General features: G+C 41.0%; 1 protein-coding gene across 1 annotated transcript in view; it reads right to left on the bottom strand.

The window, feature by feature from the left end:
* The window catches only part of RASA2 (RAS p21 protein activator 2), a 156,524-nt gene that overhangs the window by 72,178 nt on the left and 66,707 nt on the right, over positions 1-17,639 (bottom strand). Inside the window, exons 5-6 of the mRNA XM_089683513.1 lie at positions 12,436-12,509; positions 7,526-7,609 (exon numbers count right to left, since the gene is read on the bottom strand). Of these exons, the coding sequence (XP_089539639.1) occupies positions 7,526-7,609; positions 12,436-12,509 (158 nt within the window). The remainder of the gene's footprint in view (positions 1-7,525; positions 7,610-12,435; positions 12,510-17,639) is intronic.

Below are 17,639 nucleotides of genomic sequence, written 5' to 3'. Positions count from 1 at the left end.
GTTAATCATCTGCATTGTTTAAAAAGCCTGAATGATCTTGACTTCTCTGATCCTTCCCTTCTAGTGTCCCCCTCTTATCTCCTGATAAGAAATATATGTGGAGACACTCTGCACATGCTCAGTTTGGTGTGTATTGCTAGAGCTTTTTTTTTTCTTGGGAGAGTGCATGTGATCAGCACTGGGCCAATCAGAACTGTCCAGACAGAGGCCAGGGGTTGTGCATCCTCCTAGACCAGAAACAAAACTCCTCCTACAAGCTTTAGCTAGTGCTTGGCTGACCACTGATAGAAGTCACAAGACTGCTCTAACTGCTGGTGAGAAAAGGTATTTAGCAGTTTATATTTATTAAACTAATTGCATTTCCATGTAGTGTGTACTGTGGGAGACCAGATAGTGAATGCAGGGTCCTGGGTTTAGTAACACTTTAAGTGTTTTCTGCTATCCTTTTCTAGGGCGTCCACTGAAGGAGACACATTTTTAAACTGTCGGGTTATGCTGCCACTTACAGGAGAGAAGGACACAAAAAGGTCATTGGCCAGTGCAGGTTAACTCAGCCCATAACCATCAATTTTTTTTTTTTAAGCTTCTCAATAGACTTCAATACAAAGGATTTTATGGTGAGTGCATAAATCATATTTTCTATTTCGTTTGTTAAGGGACACAGGAATTCATATAGATTGACTGACTGCTCTTGGACATCCTGACAAACAGAAGGGTTGACAACATAGCATCAAAGGCTAAAAAACCGGTAGAAAAAAAAAAAAAACGCAGAAAACTGGGGACTGCATGATGGACCCAACACCCAAAGTGGGCATTAACCACTTCAAGTCCGGACACTTTCACCCCCTTCCTGTCCAGGCCAATTTTCAGCTTTCAGCGATGTCACACTTTTATTATTAGTTTATAACCAAAAATTATAATTCTTCAAAAAATTTTTTTACATTTTTATTTTTTTTGGGTTTTTTTTTAACATACTGTCACCCTAGCAGTACAGTGTCACCATAGTGATGAATTTTTTTTTTTTTTTTTACACTGATTGCTTTCACATCCATAAAAGGCTGTAAATGCAGTACTTTCTCCTCCTCTCTGGCTGCATTCTTGCAGGCATTGAGAAATACTGTGAGAGCTGTGATCATTCACAGATTTCACATGGTACAAGGCTGTTAATAGCCTTGTACCATGTGACCTCTGTGATCATTCACAGATTTCACATGATACAAGGCTGTTAATAGCCTTGTACCATGTGACCTCTGTGATCATTCACAGATTTCACACGCAGTAAGCAATGATGTCAGAAGTGACATCTTGCTTACTACTATTTATGTGATCACTGATTGGCCAATCAGAGATCACATGATTGAGACCTCACAGAGAGGTCCCGTACAGCGATCGGATCGCGGTTCCGCAGGCTCCAGGGGAGAGCGCGCAGGCGGGGAGGACCATTTACATACATACATGGACCGGACGGGAAGTGGTTAAATGAGGCCTACATATTTTCTTAGTAGAACATAGAAAATGAAAAGAAAATGAAAAGAAAAGCACCAGGTGGTAGCCTTGCAAACTGGAAAATGCTGCATGATTGACAAAAAGAGGAAGAAGCACTCTAGTAAAGTGCGCCTTGAATCCTTAGAACAATATTTGGATGAGGGTACGCCTGAATCACCTAACGATGATGGACCAAAAACCAAAGTAACCCTTTACAGGTCCATCAAAAGACAGACTTCCTGAAAAAGCAGAGGCTGAGAGATAGACTCTCACAACCATGAACTAGGTCCACGCATTGGAAGGAATATTGCTTTTTGGTGAACTCTTCCCCAGCAAAAATAGTTTGGCATCTGCCATCAAGATCTTCCAAGATATGGGACTAAAGACTTCCCCAATTCCAGAGCAGACTTCCCAAACTGCAAGGCCAGAGACACCCTGTTCTTCAGGGCAAATTAATTGATTTGTCCAAGCACCTGACTAACTTGGTCCATGACAACAGAATGTTGTGCTGCAGAGGTCTGGAGTGAAACTAACTAACTTTCTCAAAGGAGGCTACCATCATATTAAAGACCCTCTCATTCAAAAGGGGAGAGCCAGGTGACCCCTGGACTGGAAAGCTTGATTCTGAGACCAATGAGATGGTTCAGAATTAATCCAAACCACTGTAACTTCTGAATAATCAAGGACACACTGTCCAAAAGAAGCAAGCTCTGACTGTTCCCTCAGTAGGTTGTTTAAGTATAGTACAATGGAATTGCCAGGATAACTAACATTAGCAATGATACTTGGGTGAACACCCAAGGTGCAGACGAGAGGCTGTAGGGTAGGGCCATGAACTGGCAGTGTAGGGAACCCACAGCAATATGTAGAAAACAGATGTGCTTGATATAATGGACAAGTGTCAGTACACATTCTTGTGAGATGTCTCCCTGTTGAAGGGAGGTTATGACAGTAATTGTGGATTCCATGCGGAGGTTTTGGATTTAAATGACATTCAGAATCAAGATCTAAGATGGGGCAAATGCCCCCTTTGTATATGGGAATTATGAAGGTTGGGAGGAAAATCCCGAAAACCATTCCACTACAGGAACTTGGGCAATAACACCTTGATCCAGAAGCCCTGAGACAGCTTGATGGAAATCTGATAATCTTTGGGCAACATCAGGATGGAGGTGTGAAACCAAAGAGGGTGAACAAAAATAATGATATACTCATGCGCTACCACAAATAAATGATAAGCTGCTAAGCACCTAAAATGTGTTTCCACATAATTAAAACTCCCCAAGAATAGGGACGCCCTGCCCCCCAGTGACCAAACAAATACACTAATAATAAACACCCTCCTGAGCATCAAACCCAATGTGTAATAGAATAAATCTGTGAAACAAATAGCAAATAAATAAAAAAAAAAAAACTGGCTGAGCCACTAAATCCAAATATGTGAAACATATCAAAAATAAACTAAAATCAAGTAGCAATAAACACTTGTCCAACCTATAATAAACACTGGGCTGAGCTGATGAAAAAAGTGTAAAAAAAAAAAACAAACAAAACACAACAAAAACAGTAAAATATGTGAAACATGTATCAGAAATAAAGCACGATCACAATAGCAGTAAACACGTGGCCGAGCTGTAATAAACACCAGCTGACCAGAAGCATAAAGTGTGAAAATCAACAAAAAATAGTATTAAATGATTGTAAAACAAAAGCCCGGCTGAGCAATCAGCCCCCCAGTGGAATAAATGTGATGAATCAAGTAAATGTTCAACTGGGCTAGATATTCACAAAAAGTGCGTTTAACAAAAAAAAAAAGAAAAAAGAAAAAAGATAAGCAGCTCTACTGAATACATGCAAAAAACAGATAAAACGGTGAATGATCGATAATACTTAATAAAGTGCAAAATGCAGCCCAAAAGTGATATAACAGTCTTTCTTCCAACATTTAAAGTAATGCACCAGTGACTTCAACAGGTGTGCAAATCCATCGTGCTCCTCCACCTTCAGGCATGCACGCTCACCTCACAGCTGGCCCATAGAAAATATAGGTCAACATGTGCTCAATATAAATTCCACTGGATCCTCTGCTTCCACAGGTCTCTCCAGGCACTCTCAGGAACAATCCTTTACATCTCCACTCCAATGGATAGGTGCTCAAAAGATAAGGAACTCCTCATAGTGTAGTAAGGTTTTATTACCATAAAAATGTATAAAAAAATGCCTGACAGTAAAGCCTTACTACACTATGAGGAGTTCCTTGTCCTTATCTTAAGAACCTATCCATCGGAGTGGGGACCTAAAGGATTGTTCCGGAGAATGCCTGGAGAGAGACTCTCCCCTGTCAGCATGGACATGCTGTTTTGGATCTCTCTGAACAGCAGAGATACAAAACAGCATGCCCCCCTAGTAAAACAGCACACACAGTTAACCCTTTGATCGCCCAAAAGTTAACCCCTTCCTTCCCAGTGTCATTAATACAGTATCCGTGCTTTTTATTAGCACTGATCACTGTATTAGTGTCACTGTGGATGACAGTTCGCACCCAGTGTCTGAATGCCCGCCACAGTCCCGCTATAAGTCGCTGATCACCGCCATTACTAGTAGGGGAAAAAAAATTAAAATTCAAGTATATATACCACCATTTGTAGACGCTATAACTTTCATGTAAACCAATTAATTTACACGTATTGGGATATTTTTTAGCAACAACATGAAGCAGAATACATTTTTGCCTAAATTTATGAAGAAACTAGATTTTTTAAATTTTTTTATTGGATAAGTTTTATAACAAGTCAAAAATATTGTTTTTTTTTCCCAAAATTGTCAGTCTTTAATTGTGTATAGTGCTAAAAATAAAAACCGCAAAAGGTGATCAAATACCACCAAAAGACAGCTCCATTTGTGGGGAAAAAAAGGACCTACATTTAATTTATGTACAGCATTGCATGACTGCGCAATTGTCAGTTAAAGTAACAGCGCCGTATTGCAGAAAATGGCTTGGTCAGGAAGGGGGGGTAAATCCTCTGGAGGGCAAGTGGTTAAGCAAACCAGTACAGCTAAAATGTAAATTACAGCCATCTGTCTACTTGTACTCCAGGTACAATCACAAGTCCTCAATTCCCCCAGTGTAAAAAGTAAATATCACACTGCAAAAAGGAGAATATATTCTCAGTATTGGCCATTGATCTTAACGGATTCCTTTGGCAGAGAGGATTTGGAGTTCATATCTAATAACGGACCTGCAGAAAAATTCTGACCCAGAATAGAGAAGTCCAATATGTCTGTGTTTGACTTAACAGAGAGAAAGGGAATAATGGATGGTAATGTGGAGGTCCTCACCAGACAGCTGCACCACACCATAAGGAACTTCTTTCACACAAGAGCGAAATAGGACTAAGCCCTGTGGTGCACTTGCATATGCAGAGCAATTCCACTTCTGCTCACCAAAGACAGTGTGAAGGCCAAACAAAACAAAGGATGAACACTCAAACTAATCCACCAACTGCCTAGACGTGCTACAGCCATGGCCAAATGTTTTGAGAATGACACAAATATGAATTTTCCCAACATCTGCTGCTTCAGTGTTTTTAGAGCTTTTTGTCAGATGTTATTATGGTATACTTAAGTAGAATCACAAGTATTCCATAAGTGTCAAAGGCTTTTATTGACAAATTCATGAAGTTTATGCAAAGAGTCAAAATTTGCAGTGTTGACCCTTCTTTTTCAAGTCCTCTGCAATTCGCCCTGGCACACTATCAATCATCTTCTGGGCCACATCCTGACTGATGGAAGCCCATTCATGCATAATCAATGCTTGGAGTTTGTCAATTTGTGGGGCTTTTTTTGTACACCCACCTGTTGAGGATCGATCACAAGTTTTCCATGGGATTAAGGTCTGGGGAGTTTACTGGCCATGGACCCAAAATTAAGATTTTTGTTCCCCAAGACACTTCGTTATGACTTTTGCCTTATGGCAAGGTGCTCTGTCAAACTGTTCTTGGATGGTTGGGAGAGGTTGCTCTCAGGAGATGTTTTTGTACCATACTTTATTCATGGCTGTGTTCTTAGGCAAAATTGTAAGTCCACTACCTTGGCTGAGAAGCAACACATGAATGGTCTCAGGATGCTTTACTGTTGGCATGACACAGGACTGAAGGTACCGCTCACCTTTTCTTCTCTGGGCAAGGTTTTTTCCAGATGTACCTTTTGCAGAATAATAGTCTGTCCCTGATGTTTTTACTGGAGAGAAGTGGCTTCTCTGCTGCCCCTCTTGACACCAGGCAATCCTCCAAAAGTCTTAACCTACACTTAAGATGCACTCACACCTGCCTGCTGCCATTCCTGAGCAAGCTCTGCACTGGTGGTGCCCCCATCCTGCAGCTGAATCAATTTTAGGAGATGGCCCTGGAACTTGCGGACTTTCTTGGGTGCCCTAAAGCCTTCTTCACAACAACTGAACCTCTCTTGTTAAAGTTCTTGATGATCTGATGAATGGTTGATTTACGTGCAATCTTAGTAGCAGCAATGCCTGTGAATCCCTTTTTGTGCAAAGCAATGATGACTGCATGTGTTTACTTGCATGTAACCATGGTTAACAGAGGAAGAACAATGATTTCAAGCACCACCTTCCTTTTAAAGATTCCATTCTGTTATTCCAACTCAATAAGCATGACAGAGTGATCTCCAGCCTTGTTCTCGCCAACACTGACACCTGTGTTAATGAGAGAATCACTGACCTGATGTCAGCTGGTCCTTTTGTGGCAGGGCTGAAATGCAGCGGAAATTATTGGGATTAAGTTCATTTTCATGGCAAAGAGGGACTTTGCAATTAATTGCAACTCATCTAATCACTCTTCATGGCCTTCTGGAGCATATGCAAATTGCAGCAGCAATAGACTTTGTGAAAATTAATATTTATTCTCAAAATTTTTGGCCAGCGCTGCACAATACCAAAGGCAATGGGAAGACCTGTAACAAGGCTCAGTATCCGAACCAACTTAAAAAAAAAACCAAAAACACATAAGGGGTCACAGAGAAATGCTGCACATGATATTTGAAATGCTTCAATTAGGCACCAAATAGAACCATGCATGCACACGTGTGCTCCTGAATTAAAGCTGCATCATCAACAGTCAGGGAGTATGAAGGGGTGATACAGGAAGACAGCAACATTTCCCTTAAGTGGCCCGAAGTGGGGGGGGGGGGGGGGGGAAATGAAGAAGAGAGGGCTCCCTCATGCATGTGGCCAATTTTCAAAGTACATAAGCCAGCCTAGAGTAAAGTCAATATTATCGCAAATGGCCAAATAACTACAGAGGATACTGTACAAAAAACCAAACAAGTAGCCTCAGTAAAAAAAACAGATGCCCCCACACCTAGCATAAGCCTGCTAAGAGCCCACAACAGTGAGCTGCAGAGACGAAGTCAAGAAAACTGCTTCAGGACTGGACCGATAATTCCATAGGGAATCCCCAGATATACTGGCCTGACCTTGAATTGCAGAGTCCTGTGCGAACTGACCCCAGACAGGTAGTCACTGCTGTCTGCAGGACTGTCTGAGAAATAACACCATTACAAACTTGGAAAAACTGTGCTCAGTGGTTGATTGGAAAGAATTATAGGATTAAACATATCTGGCAAGAATCTGCCAGCAGCTATTTTATAGTAGAAAAAAAATCTACCAACAGCAAACAGCAGAGAAGACAAGTCCACTTTTGTGGTAACAGTAGCAAAAACTGAAGCAAGATGGTTGTTAGTGGGATAATCCTGTGCTTGCCAGTGTCAATTTCTCCTGTAGGTGGCAGTATAACCATACAGGTCTAAGAATTCCATCTAGCGGCCATAATGCAGTATTTTCCTGATTCTTTCTAAGAACATTATCAGGGTTTTACTGCTGCCTAGTTGAAAAGATTCAACCCATCCCATGGCACATGTTACTAACACGGATTGTTAAGGGAAATCCTTGACCTGAATTATAAACATTTAACAAGTACAATTGTTATTTAAAAGCTTTAACTGGAAACCAAGGTATATAACTTACCTAGATGGGCCAACAAGAGACACAGCAGCATACGCATCACAGCTCTGTCCATTCACAAGTGGTAATCCCTCACATGCCAATACACTGTGAAAAGAGAACAATTCTGAAGTATAACATAGAAATGCAAAAAGAGATGGTTTCTCCATTTCCCATCTTCCATGCGAGTGTAACAAAAACTGGGTAGGTGATAAAAAATATTTTTGAAATTTACTGGACTATCTTTATTGTTCTTGCTGGTTCCAAATTTGTACTACCTCTGTGGTCTCACAGACAATGCTTTTCTATTATGGTCATGTTGCTCTAACACACAACACATTCTAAACATTCTGATATATTAATTAGGAAAGAATTAGCACAACAAATGCCATCATTTCAAAAAGACTAAGGTAACCTAATCATATTAGGACTCTGACAGAGGGTTAAAAAAAAATGGAGTTACATGTAAATTCTATAGTTTGGAGTGCGGTACAGAACACATGCAAAATATTCATAGACCCTGGGTTATAGACTTATAACTTCAGGCGACTGGACACTAGCAAGCTTTCAAGGGTATACACTGGGCACCTCCCTATAACCCTACACTACTCTTAGTCTGCAGTTTTGTAGCAGGCAAGGCAGAATAACCAAGGAATGGAAGGGAGGGTGGCCTGTGGGCAGTGTCCTGTACAGTGCTCCAAAATATGGAATTTAGAGGCAAGTAAAAATTACTTTTATCTTACTTGTACAGTGCATGACACAAGCAACAATATTCATAGACCCAGGGACATCCCAAAGCAATTATTATCAAGGGCTTCCAAGGCCAGCACTAGGGGATCCTTGGTCTTGGCCACAAACTGAGGTAGTTTGTTGTTGAATCTGGATTCCAGGATGTCTACATCTGGAGTCCCCCATTTCTGACAAATCAGGCTGAATATGTCTGGGTAAAGGGCCCATTCCCCCTAATCCAGGCAATGACAGCTGAGATAGGGTGTTTTCAGTTGTCAGCTCCTGGTATGTGGACTGCAGAGAATGCTGGACAGTGAATTTCCATCCAGGAGATGATCTGACTTGCTTCCTTCAGGGTTGCAAGACTCCTGGTGCCCCATTGGTGGCTGAAGGGGGGTCAAATATTGCAGAGCTATCTTTATTACTCTGAGCTCCAAGATGCGGATAGGGAGCTTGGTTTCCACAGGTGACCAGAATTCCTGTAAAATGAGGGACTGGAACACTCCTTCTCAGCCTGAACGACTGGCATCTGTTATAGCAAGAATAGAAAATGAAGTGCAATGGCACTGCTAAGGTCCATATAGAACTTCATTTCAATAAAAATCAAAATCCAAGAAGTTTAGCCAATGCATTTCAAGGGTAAAAAATCTTCCTCTTCATCAAGGCTAGAAAAAAAACAAGGTTATCTACTCACAAAGTGATGGTATAACAGGCATAAGTAACCATAATCCAAGCAGGGTTACAGGTAAATCCAAAAGGGGGGAGGGGGAATGAAGGCTAACGCGTTTCGAAGGGTGCTCCCTTCTTCATCAGAGCTGGGTTGAGCAAATAGAGACTTCAGTATGGCAGAGTTCCCATGCAAGGAGATATTCAGCCACTGAGTGTCAGTATTACAGCAGATCAGCCTGTTTAGTCTAATTTTTAGTCTGAATTTTTTATTTTTTTTTTTAATTCTGTCTCTCAGAGTGGGAATGCACCTACAATGTCAATTTCAGACCCCTCCATGATTTCTAAGTGGGAGAACTTGCAAAATTGCAGGTTGTTCAAATAATTCTGTTCCTCACTGTAAATAGTGTTTTAAATCTAAAATGTAATATTTTGCAGTTTACGAATCATTAGATGTGGTTGCATCAGTTTTTTTTTTAAGGCTTTTTTTTTTTTTTTTTTTTTTTTTTTTTTTTTAAGGCTTTTGCCTGTTTTCACCTGGTGATCTGACCAGATGATCTGAATAAAACATCTTTCAACTGCAGCATTGTCAGTCTGGGGGGGAAGGGAATGTTAGGTGCACTAACAAATTGAGGCCAAATTCCAGATAAAGATAACACTTTTTAAGCAGTTACAGCAAACAATTGTATTTCCTTTTGGGATAAAGTTTTTGCATAAACAAAAGCTGATCATTGTAGGCACCTGTCAGTGTTAAACGGTTTGTCTAAAACCTCTAACTGCTACATCTGTAGGACAGCTTGTTCTATTACAAACAGCAGACTAACTAGCTAGATCACCATGTTAAAATAAAAGAAAGAAAGCCTAAAAATTAAAACTAATGCAACCACATCAGAATTGGTAAGCTTCAATATAATAAATGTTTACTTTGAGATTTAATAGTGCTTTAAAGCGATAGTAAACCGTGTAAAAAAAAAATAAAATAAATAAAAATCCCCTGCAAGGTAAAGGCATATTTCATTGTTATGCACCGCATACTAGCACATTGTGCAAAACTTGCCTTAAAATGGAAGCCCTCCAGCAGTGCACTGTCACCGCTGTAGAGGCTTCCATCCTCCCCCGGTCTTCCTTCTGGGTTCGCAAGCTCCAGTCATCTGGCTGGCTGAGCTGCGATGACGTCACTTCCGCGCATGCACATGGGAGTCTCGGGCATAGCAGAGTGCTCTGAAGGAACAGCACGGGTATGCCCTTCCTTCAGAGCACATGCGCCAGCTGTAAAAAAAAAAAAAACCCAAAAAACATATCTCGAGATTTTCATTTTATCTACAGGTAAGCTTTATTATAAACTTATCTGTAGGTAAAAATTAACAAAGTGGCTTTACTACTACTTTAAGAGCATCTCAATCTTGGAAAGAAGGAACATCTTCAACAGGTACAGTGAGATGTTTAAGACGAAGACTGCAGTATCAACTACAGGAAAAGACAACTTTTTACTGAATGCTTTTTCCTCTGGATTGAGTTCAGCAAAGACTTTGGAAGGAGTGAGAATCCTTTCTGGAGTGATCTAATTTTCATGAAATGCACATTCTACTTCACAAACTGAGAATGTCTAAAAAGATTTTGCGCTTCTATTCATACCAAAAGGGGCATGGCGAGACAGAAAAGAATTGATCTGGACAATGACAAGACTTTTGAGGACAACAGCAGTGAACTCTTCCACATTAGCAAACATGTTGCGTGAGGCTCCCTCTTAAATTCTATGGAAGTTTGGGGAAGAAAACTTATCCACAGCATCCTGCAATAATGCCAGTATGTTCTCTTTAATCCCTTTCTGTGGAATTTTTGAGCCCTAGATAAAGATGCCTGCATTAAAGTTTAAATAAAGGTAACATTTAGGTTTTTTTTTTCATTTTGGATAGAGTAATGGAGAGTTATAATCTGTGTTTTTTTTTTTTTTTTTTTTTGCCATCTGTATCCCTTTGGGTAAACTTCCCCTCACTTCACTCAGTGCACATGCAGCATCCACCTAGGCGATTATAAAATGTTTTGTTTTGTTATTTTCAACCCCCATACTAAAGCTCTATTGACACTTTTCTGGGGTATGGCACCTTTACAAGAAAAAAAAAATTAATTCTTCCAGTTTTGGTAGCTTTATAGAAGCCTGCAGCAGATTCAGTTAGTTCTTAAAGGCGCTAGCTTAGGGGTGCTATTCCTGCACCAAATACATAAAACTGGAGATAATTTAGACCAATTTTAATTTGGTATGCCACGAATAGGCAGAGTGCCTGTCTCTGTACACAGAGTAGCGGAGCGGCATGTTGCCGATGCTACCTCCTCCCCACTTGTCACTGGTTATCAAGAATATTACTGGCTTCACAGCAAACAGGCTTCTTGAAAACAGTGACACTGTCAGTGGGTGGAGCCTGATGGTGATCAGGTCCACTCTCTCCTTGTAATTCACAGCAGATTCTACAGCCATTGGCAGTGTGTCTGCCCACTGCAAATCACAAGGAAAATGGACCTGATGGGCAAATAGTGTCTCTGAATTTTCATCAGGCTCCTCCCACCCAGCTAAAAATCAACTCAGCTACTACACTCTCTGTGTGCCAGGAGCAGTGGCATGCAGACACTTAGGCCTCAGCGCACCTCCACACGTGGTGCTTTCCCCAACAGGTAAATTAATCTGTTGCCTGCACTGAGATATGTGTAGTGTTGTAGAAACTCTTTATGAATTCCCCTAATTGGTTCTATTAGAAATGTCTGTATTCAGAGGTTTATTTGGTAAATACTTTGGATAAATAGGTATGGACCAAAAGTGTAAGTAAACATTTGAGATGCATAATACTGCAGAATGAAGGCAGTCTCTGGTTCCTAAGAGCTTGTTCACACTACTTCCATTGAGCTGCCTTTCTTTCAGAACACCATGCATGTACAGTGTAAACCAGGGGTCTCCAAACTATGGCACTCCAGGTGTTGAAAAACTGCAAGTCTCATGAGGCCTTGCAAGACTCACCAAGCCACAGGAAAGACCCCTAGAGGCAGAGACATGATGGGACTTGTAGTACTTCAACAGCTGGCGGGCCATAGTTTGGAGACCCCTGGTGTAAACAATTGTGTAAGTGCCCTCTGCACACAATACATGTACGGTGGCGTACAGAAATAAAACACAGCTCAACAGACATGGCACATGAACAAGTCTTATTAAGCAGAGATTTTGTTTTGGTAAACAGCAAGAGAAATATAAAAAAAATATAGTTGGCATCATTTACAATGGTAAAGGGGGCTCTTTGCATATAGCTAACAAGAAACAAATAAGTTTTCACCTGGTGAATTTATGGCCTTTTTATGCTTAGCAGATGAGAAGAGGTTAACAGTCATTTGTATTTATTCAAACGCTCTATGCAGCCGCCTACGCTTCCTCTCTGTGCAAGTTACGGAAAAAAGGAAGTGTCCTGGTGGCTTTCAGAGCTTGTTATACTGACCACAAAATACAACACAGACTTTCAATATGCCACTCACTGCACAGGCCCAGATATACTTACTGTACCATAAGCTGCTGCACAGATCCATTGTCTGTAATCAGTTCATTTAGTTTCAGCTCCAGGTGGACTTTTCCCTATTAAAATAAATAAATTGTAAAGAATGCCCTTATTGATAATATTACAACACAACTCATTGTCACACTACTTTAAGTAACATACATTACAGCAAGCCAAAATTGATGTACAGAAGCTCTTTAAAGGTTCCAACTTCTAAGTATTGGCATACTAAACATCAAACACTCATGCCCATTAGTAAATGCAATTTTGCTACAGTGCAGTACACATTTTCAGTCACAGCTAAGTGGAGTTTCAAGACTCTACCATTCAGGTGTTAAAAAATATCACACCTAAGAAAAAGCCCAACATTTCCAGGTTGTCAACCTGCAGCTGAAAGCCACAAGTATCTCTCTGGTATTTATTCTGCGGCCTTGGACCCCAGCAGTCTGTAGTGGGGCTGGTAGCATGGTTTTTTAAAGGGGTAAATCAGTGTTCTCTACTAGTCACACGTAGCATGTCCCTAAACTGTAATATCTTCGCAGTCTGTGACTATCATTTTTTCTAGTACAAATACAGTCTTTGGCTGTCCTCTCTATTATTACATTATGAACATCATGTCCATTCCTTTGGTGGTGTATGAGGCCACAGTTGAGGCCCCTATACCACATAAGCTGACAACCATTGCTCTAAGTGCTATGTCTGTGGACCGGAATAGCAGTGCTTTCAGTGCTGTCCAGGCACCTAAATTGGTTATAAAGCCGTAAGGTTTTTTACCTTAAAGCATTCTATGTATTAAGGTAAAAAAGCCTTCTGTGCTTCAGGATCCCCCCAGCTGCCTCTTATACTTGCCTGATCCCAATCTCAATCCAGTGTTGTGCACGAAAGCAGCAGTTCTCTCCCTCCTCCTTGGTAAATTGAAAGTACAGCCATTTGTTCCCGCTGCTGTTATTCAAATCCTGTGATGAGGAAGCAGGGAGCATGCACCAAGCCGCACTGTCTGTTTTTTTAATGGGCACTCACTGAAGAGGAAAAGGCAGGAGCACCAGTGGGGGACCCCAGAAGAATAGGATAGGGACTCGAGGCAGCTCTGTGCAATGCCATTGCACAGAGCAGGCAAGTATAAAAAGACCTAATATTTTAATAAAAAATATATAAATAAAGCTTTAAACCTTAAAGATGAACTCCAGTCTTTGACAGATGTACCGGGTTCTTTCCCGCACTGAAATTCTGATTTCACTGCATTCTGAGCTTCTCCCAGTATGCATTAGAAGCTGCAGCAAGTCAGAACAACAAGGATGTCCTGTATCATCTACTTCTTTCCTCCCCTGCCTGACTGTCCCTGGCTTGCCCCTTGCATTCACTGATTTTCAGTTCTTTCAACCATGGGGGCTCAGAATTACATGTGGGGGTTTTCTAGGACTGTAAATGCAAATGCAACCTGCCTAAGAATGCCCACGTCTACAGACTTACTGCATTGATCAAGGAATTATTTTACACAGCCTCTCCCAAGAACCAGCTAACTGTTTGCATGAGGGCTAAGGATTCTTGTGATGTTTTCAGCAGTTTATGTACAGCATCCTTGCTGACCTTTTCAACCAGTTATCTTCTCTGAAATTGCAATCTGTCTCTATAGCAAGCACAGAGAATCAGGATTCAAGTCTAAAATAAGGTTTGTCATGAAAACAGGTTTTATTTGTAAATTTCATTAGCAAATTGATGAGGTGAGAAAGGAAGAAGCAGGGAGTGCCGAAAAAAAGCAGAATAACTCATATCTATACCAGATTTATTCACGACATTTTTCACTATACAAAAATATATCAAAATGGTTTATGTAAATAAATAAAATGTACAAAAATGTGTTTATTAAAGTGGTTGTGCAATTTAAAGTGGTAGTAAACACTGCTTGGTCAATTGTACCTACAGGTAAGCTTATAATATAGATTACCTGTAGGTACAAAAATATCTTCTAAGCGTGCACCGTTTAGGAGATATTCCAAATTTCTGCAGCTGGTGACATCACTAGCGCGTGCACATTGCACTTCAAGTTGAGGGCACACTGAATGTGTCGTCAATCAAGAGTGCTGTGCCCGTGACTCGCGTGCATGGCTAAATGGCCATAGCCCATGAACCCGAAGGATGACCAGATGAAGATAGAAGCCTTGTCAGCAGTGACATCTTGCCGTTGAAGGGATCCCTTATACAGGTAAGTCTATCATAATCTGCTAGTATGGTGCATACTAGCACATTATGCCACCGATTTGAAGAAAAAAAAAAAAAAAAAAAAGACTTTACAGCCTTACAGCTAGATATATACAGTGTGGGATCATCTATGGCAGTGGTCGGCAAGCCGCGGCTCGCGAGCCACATGCGGCTCTTTGCACACTTTAATGCGGCTCTTCTGTGTGCCGGGCGCCCGCTCCCCTCCCTCCTCTCGGGCGGCTGCCCCAAAAGTCAGGACTCTGCAGCTAGCCCAGCAATGGGCAAACTACGGCCCGGCGGACCTTTTAATCCGGCCCGCGGAGCGTGGCAAACATTGGCTGTCAGGATGTAGGCGGGGCAGCGTGACGAACTCCTCTCCTCTCACAGTCCGCCCTAAGACCGGAACGGTGGGGAACATGGCGAGAGGAACGCGCGGAGCAAAGATAAGTGAATTGACACAATATGGGGAATGAATTACTATAGGGGGGATGAATTACTATATGGGGGATGAATTACTATGGGGGATGAATTACTATATGGGGGATGAATTACTATATGGGGGATGTATTTTCAGTTTTAAAAATGTGGCTCTCAAAATAAATTTCAATCGCGGTTTTGGCGAGATTTGGCTCAGTTGAAAAAAAAGGTTGCCCACCACTGATCTATGGCATGCCTGCTCTAGCTGCTAGTCTCTCATGCGATTTAACGTGAGATTTGGTGAAGTCACTATTGGGCCTCTCACCATTTGTCTTGCTGAAAAGGAAGTTGTTCCTTAGAATCTATAGGCAAAGGATCACCCTGATTCACTTCTTAGGACCACCACCGTGTAGTACCTCCAGAATTGAATTTCCTCCACAGCTTTCCAAGTAAACCTAACCTGAGCAGTTCATCATTTCGTCTGGAAAAAGATAGTATGTATAGCTGCTGGATTTTCAGCACTAACCAGTCCTGAGGACCAAATAATTAGATTCTGGGAGTGGCTGAGGAACTGCATTACTTACACAGGCAAACCCAGCTGAAACTATTACTACCTCTCATTTATAAAATATACGTTTCCACTGTATAAAAGTAAATTGCTTCTACAGTGTGGAAAATAATTATTTGATCCCCTGCAGATTTTGTAAGTTTGCCCACTTACAAAGAAATGAAGAGTCTGTCATTTTTATCATAAGGTGTATTTTAAATGATAGAGAACGAATATTAATCAAAAATCCAGAAAAAACATGATACAAATGAATCTGGGAATTCAAACCCCAGGACTTCTGAACAGTATGCGTGGGTGCTGACAGCTGGGAACTATGGGGAAGGGGGGGGGAGGGGTATTAGTTCACCTTTACATTTTTACATAGATGCACAAAGTCTGGCTCAGGAGCGAGCTCACATGTGTTCTACCACAGGAACTGGCTTCCTATGGTGACACACGGAGAAGAGAAGGAGCAAAGAACACCACCAGAGAAATGCAGAAGTGGTGGTTTGGGGCAGGTCTATGCAAAACCCTTGCACAAAGCAGGTAAGTATAACATTTAAAAAACAACAACAGTTGGTGGCCAGCACAACCTAATTCTTCTAACCTATTACCTTCTTTGTAAAACTTTGCATTATGGGCGCAACTTGCAGAGGTTTGGTTTCTGTCAAACAGAAAATTCTAATAACCCCTAGTCTCAACACATTTTTCAGACATTTGTTAAAATTGGAACAGGTTTTAAATAGAGAATTAATTCCTGAAGAGTGGGGTAAAATGTGGGACAATGTCCATAAATCTTCTATTTGTATAACCTAAAAGAAGAATCAATTCAAAATTCTCTACAATTGGTACTATACTCCTGCCCTCTTACATTCCTTCAATCTCAATATCCCTGACCAATACAGGAGATGTTGGCGACACATAGGAACACGGTTTCATATCTACTGGTCATGCCCAGAGAGACACACCTTTTGGTTAGAAGTAAAAGCCATTATATATACACTAACAAATACACGTTGAAATTGACCCGGCCATATTCCTGCTAGGTCTTTTACCATCAAATATTCCCAAGGATGCTAAAAGTTTGCTCATGCATGTGTTAACAGCCACAAGATGCTTCATAGATTTTCATTGGTGACAGGTACAAGGACCATCTACTCTTGAACTGCAAGCACATATACTAGAGAACAAGCTTATGGACGCTCTTACAGATCAACTAAACAATACACAAACAAGATAGGGATCCATGTACCCATTCTGAGGTCTCCACATACATTACCTTGCAGAAGTCGTCCTTTCTTTCCTCATCTCTTCCTGTTGCCTTTTCCATATGTTTCTCCCCTTTTCTTCACTTATGTTCTCCTTATTTTCTATGTTCTCCTTCCCTTGTTTCTTTTTTCCAGATTCCCTCTTCCTAAACTCAACTTACTGGTGGTTAATGTAAACTTAATATGGGCTTTTGCATGTGTTCTAAGAACGGTATCAAAGGTAACTGTCTTACTGTAAACAATGTCACTTTAGGACTACATCTTTTTTAGAGGCTCTAACTGGCAAGTCTTGAAATCACAATCACATTCATAAAATCAGCAGGAGCTATTTGTGCTATTGCACTTATGGAGTTGTTACCGCTATCTTTACCTAAAGTAACTACTGTTCTTATTCGCTTTCCCCTGGAATTGCTGATTACTTGAATCTTTGCTTGACTACATTTGACTGGGAGGTGTTTAACACAAAAGCCTTGTTATTATGTATCTTTTCAATAATATTTCTTTATTTTTTAAAATGCAAAAATTATGACTACTTTTCGTCTGCCCTGTAGCAGATTTACTGCTACAGGGCAGATGTTCTGTTCAAAATCACATATATAAATGTGATATTTCATTTCTGCCACTGGGGGTGCACGCCTGCTGCCAGAGCACTGCTTCTGCTGTCACTGGACACAGCAGAAGCTGATCAACTGGTGCCAGCCAATGGATGAGCACCGAAACCTGTTAAATCGCCAGGGAGACTGCCAAACAAGGCAGAGCTGTTATGTGAGCAGCGG

This window comes from Staurois parvus, unplaced genomic scaffold, assembly GCF_062004578.1.
Source record: "Staurois parvus isolate SC_StPar_1 unplaced genomic scaffold, SC_StPar_1.0 ptg000312l, whole genome shotgun sequence".
Classification (NCBI taxonomy): domain Eukaryota; kingdom Metazoa; phylum Chordata; class Amphibia; order Anura; family Ranidae; genus Staurois; species Staurois parvus.
This window is presented reverse-complemented; position numbering and strand designations above follow the sequence as displayed.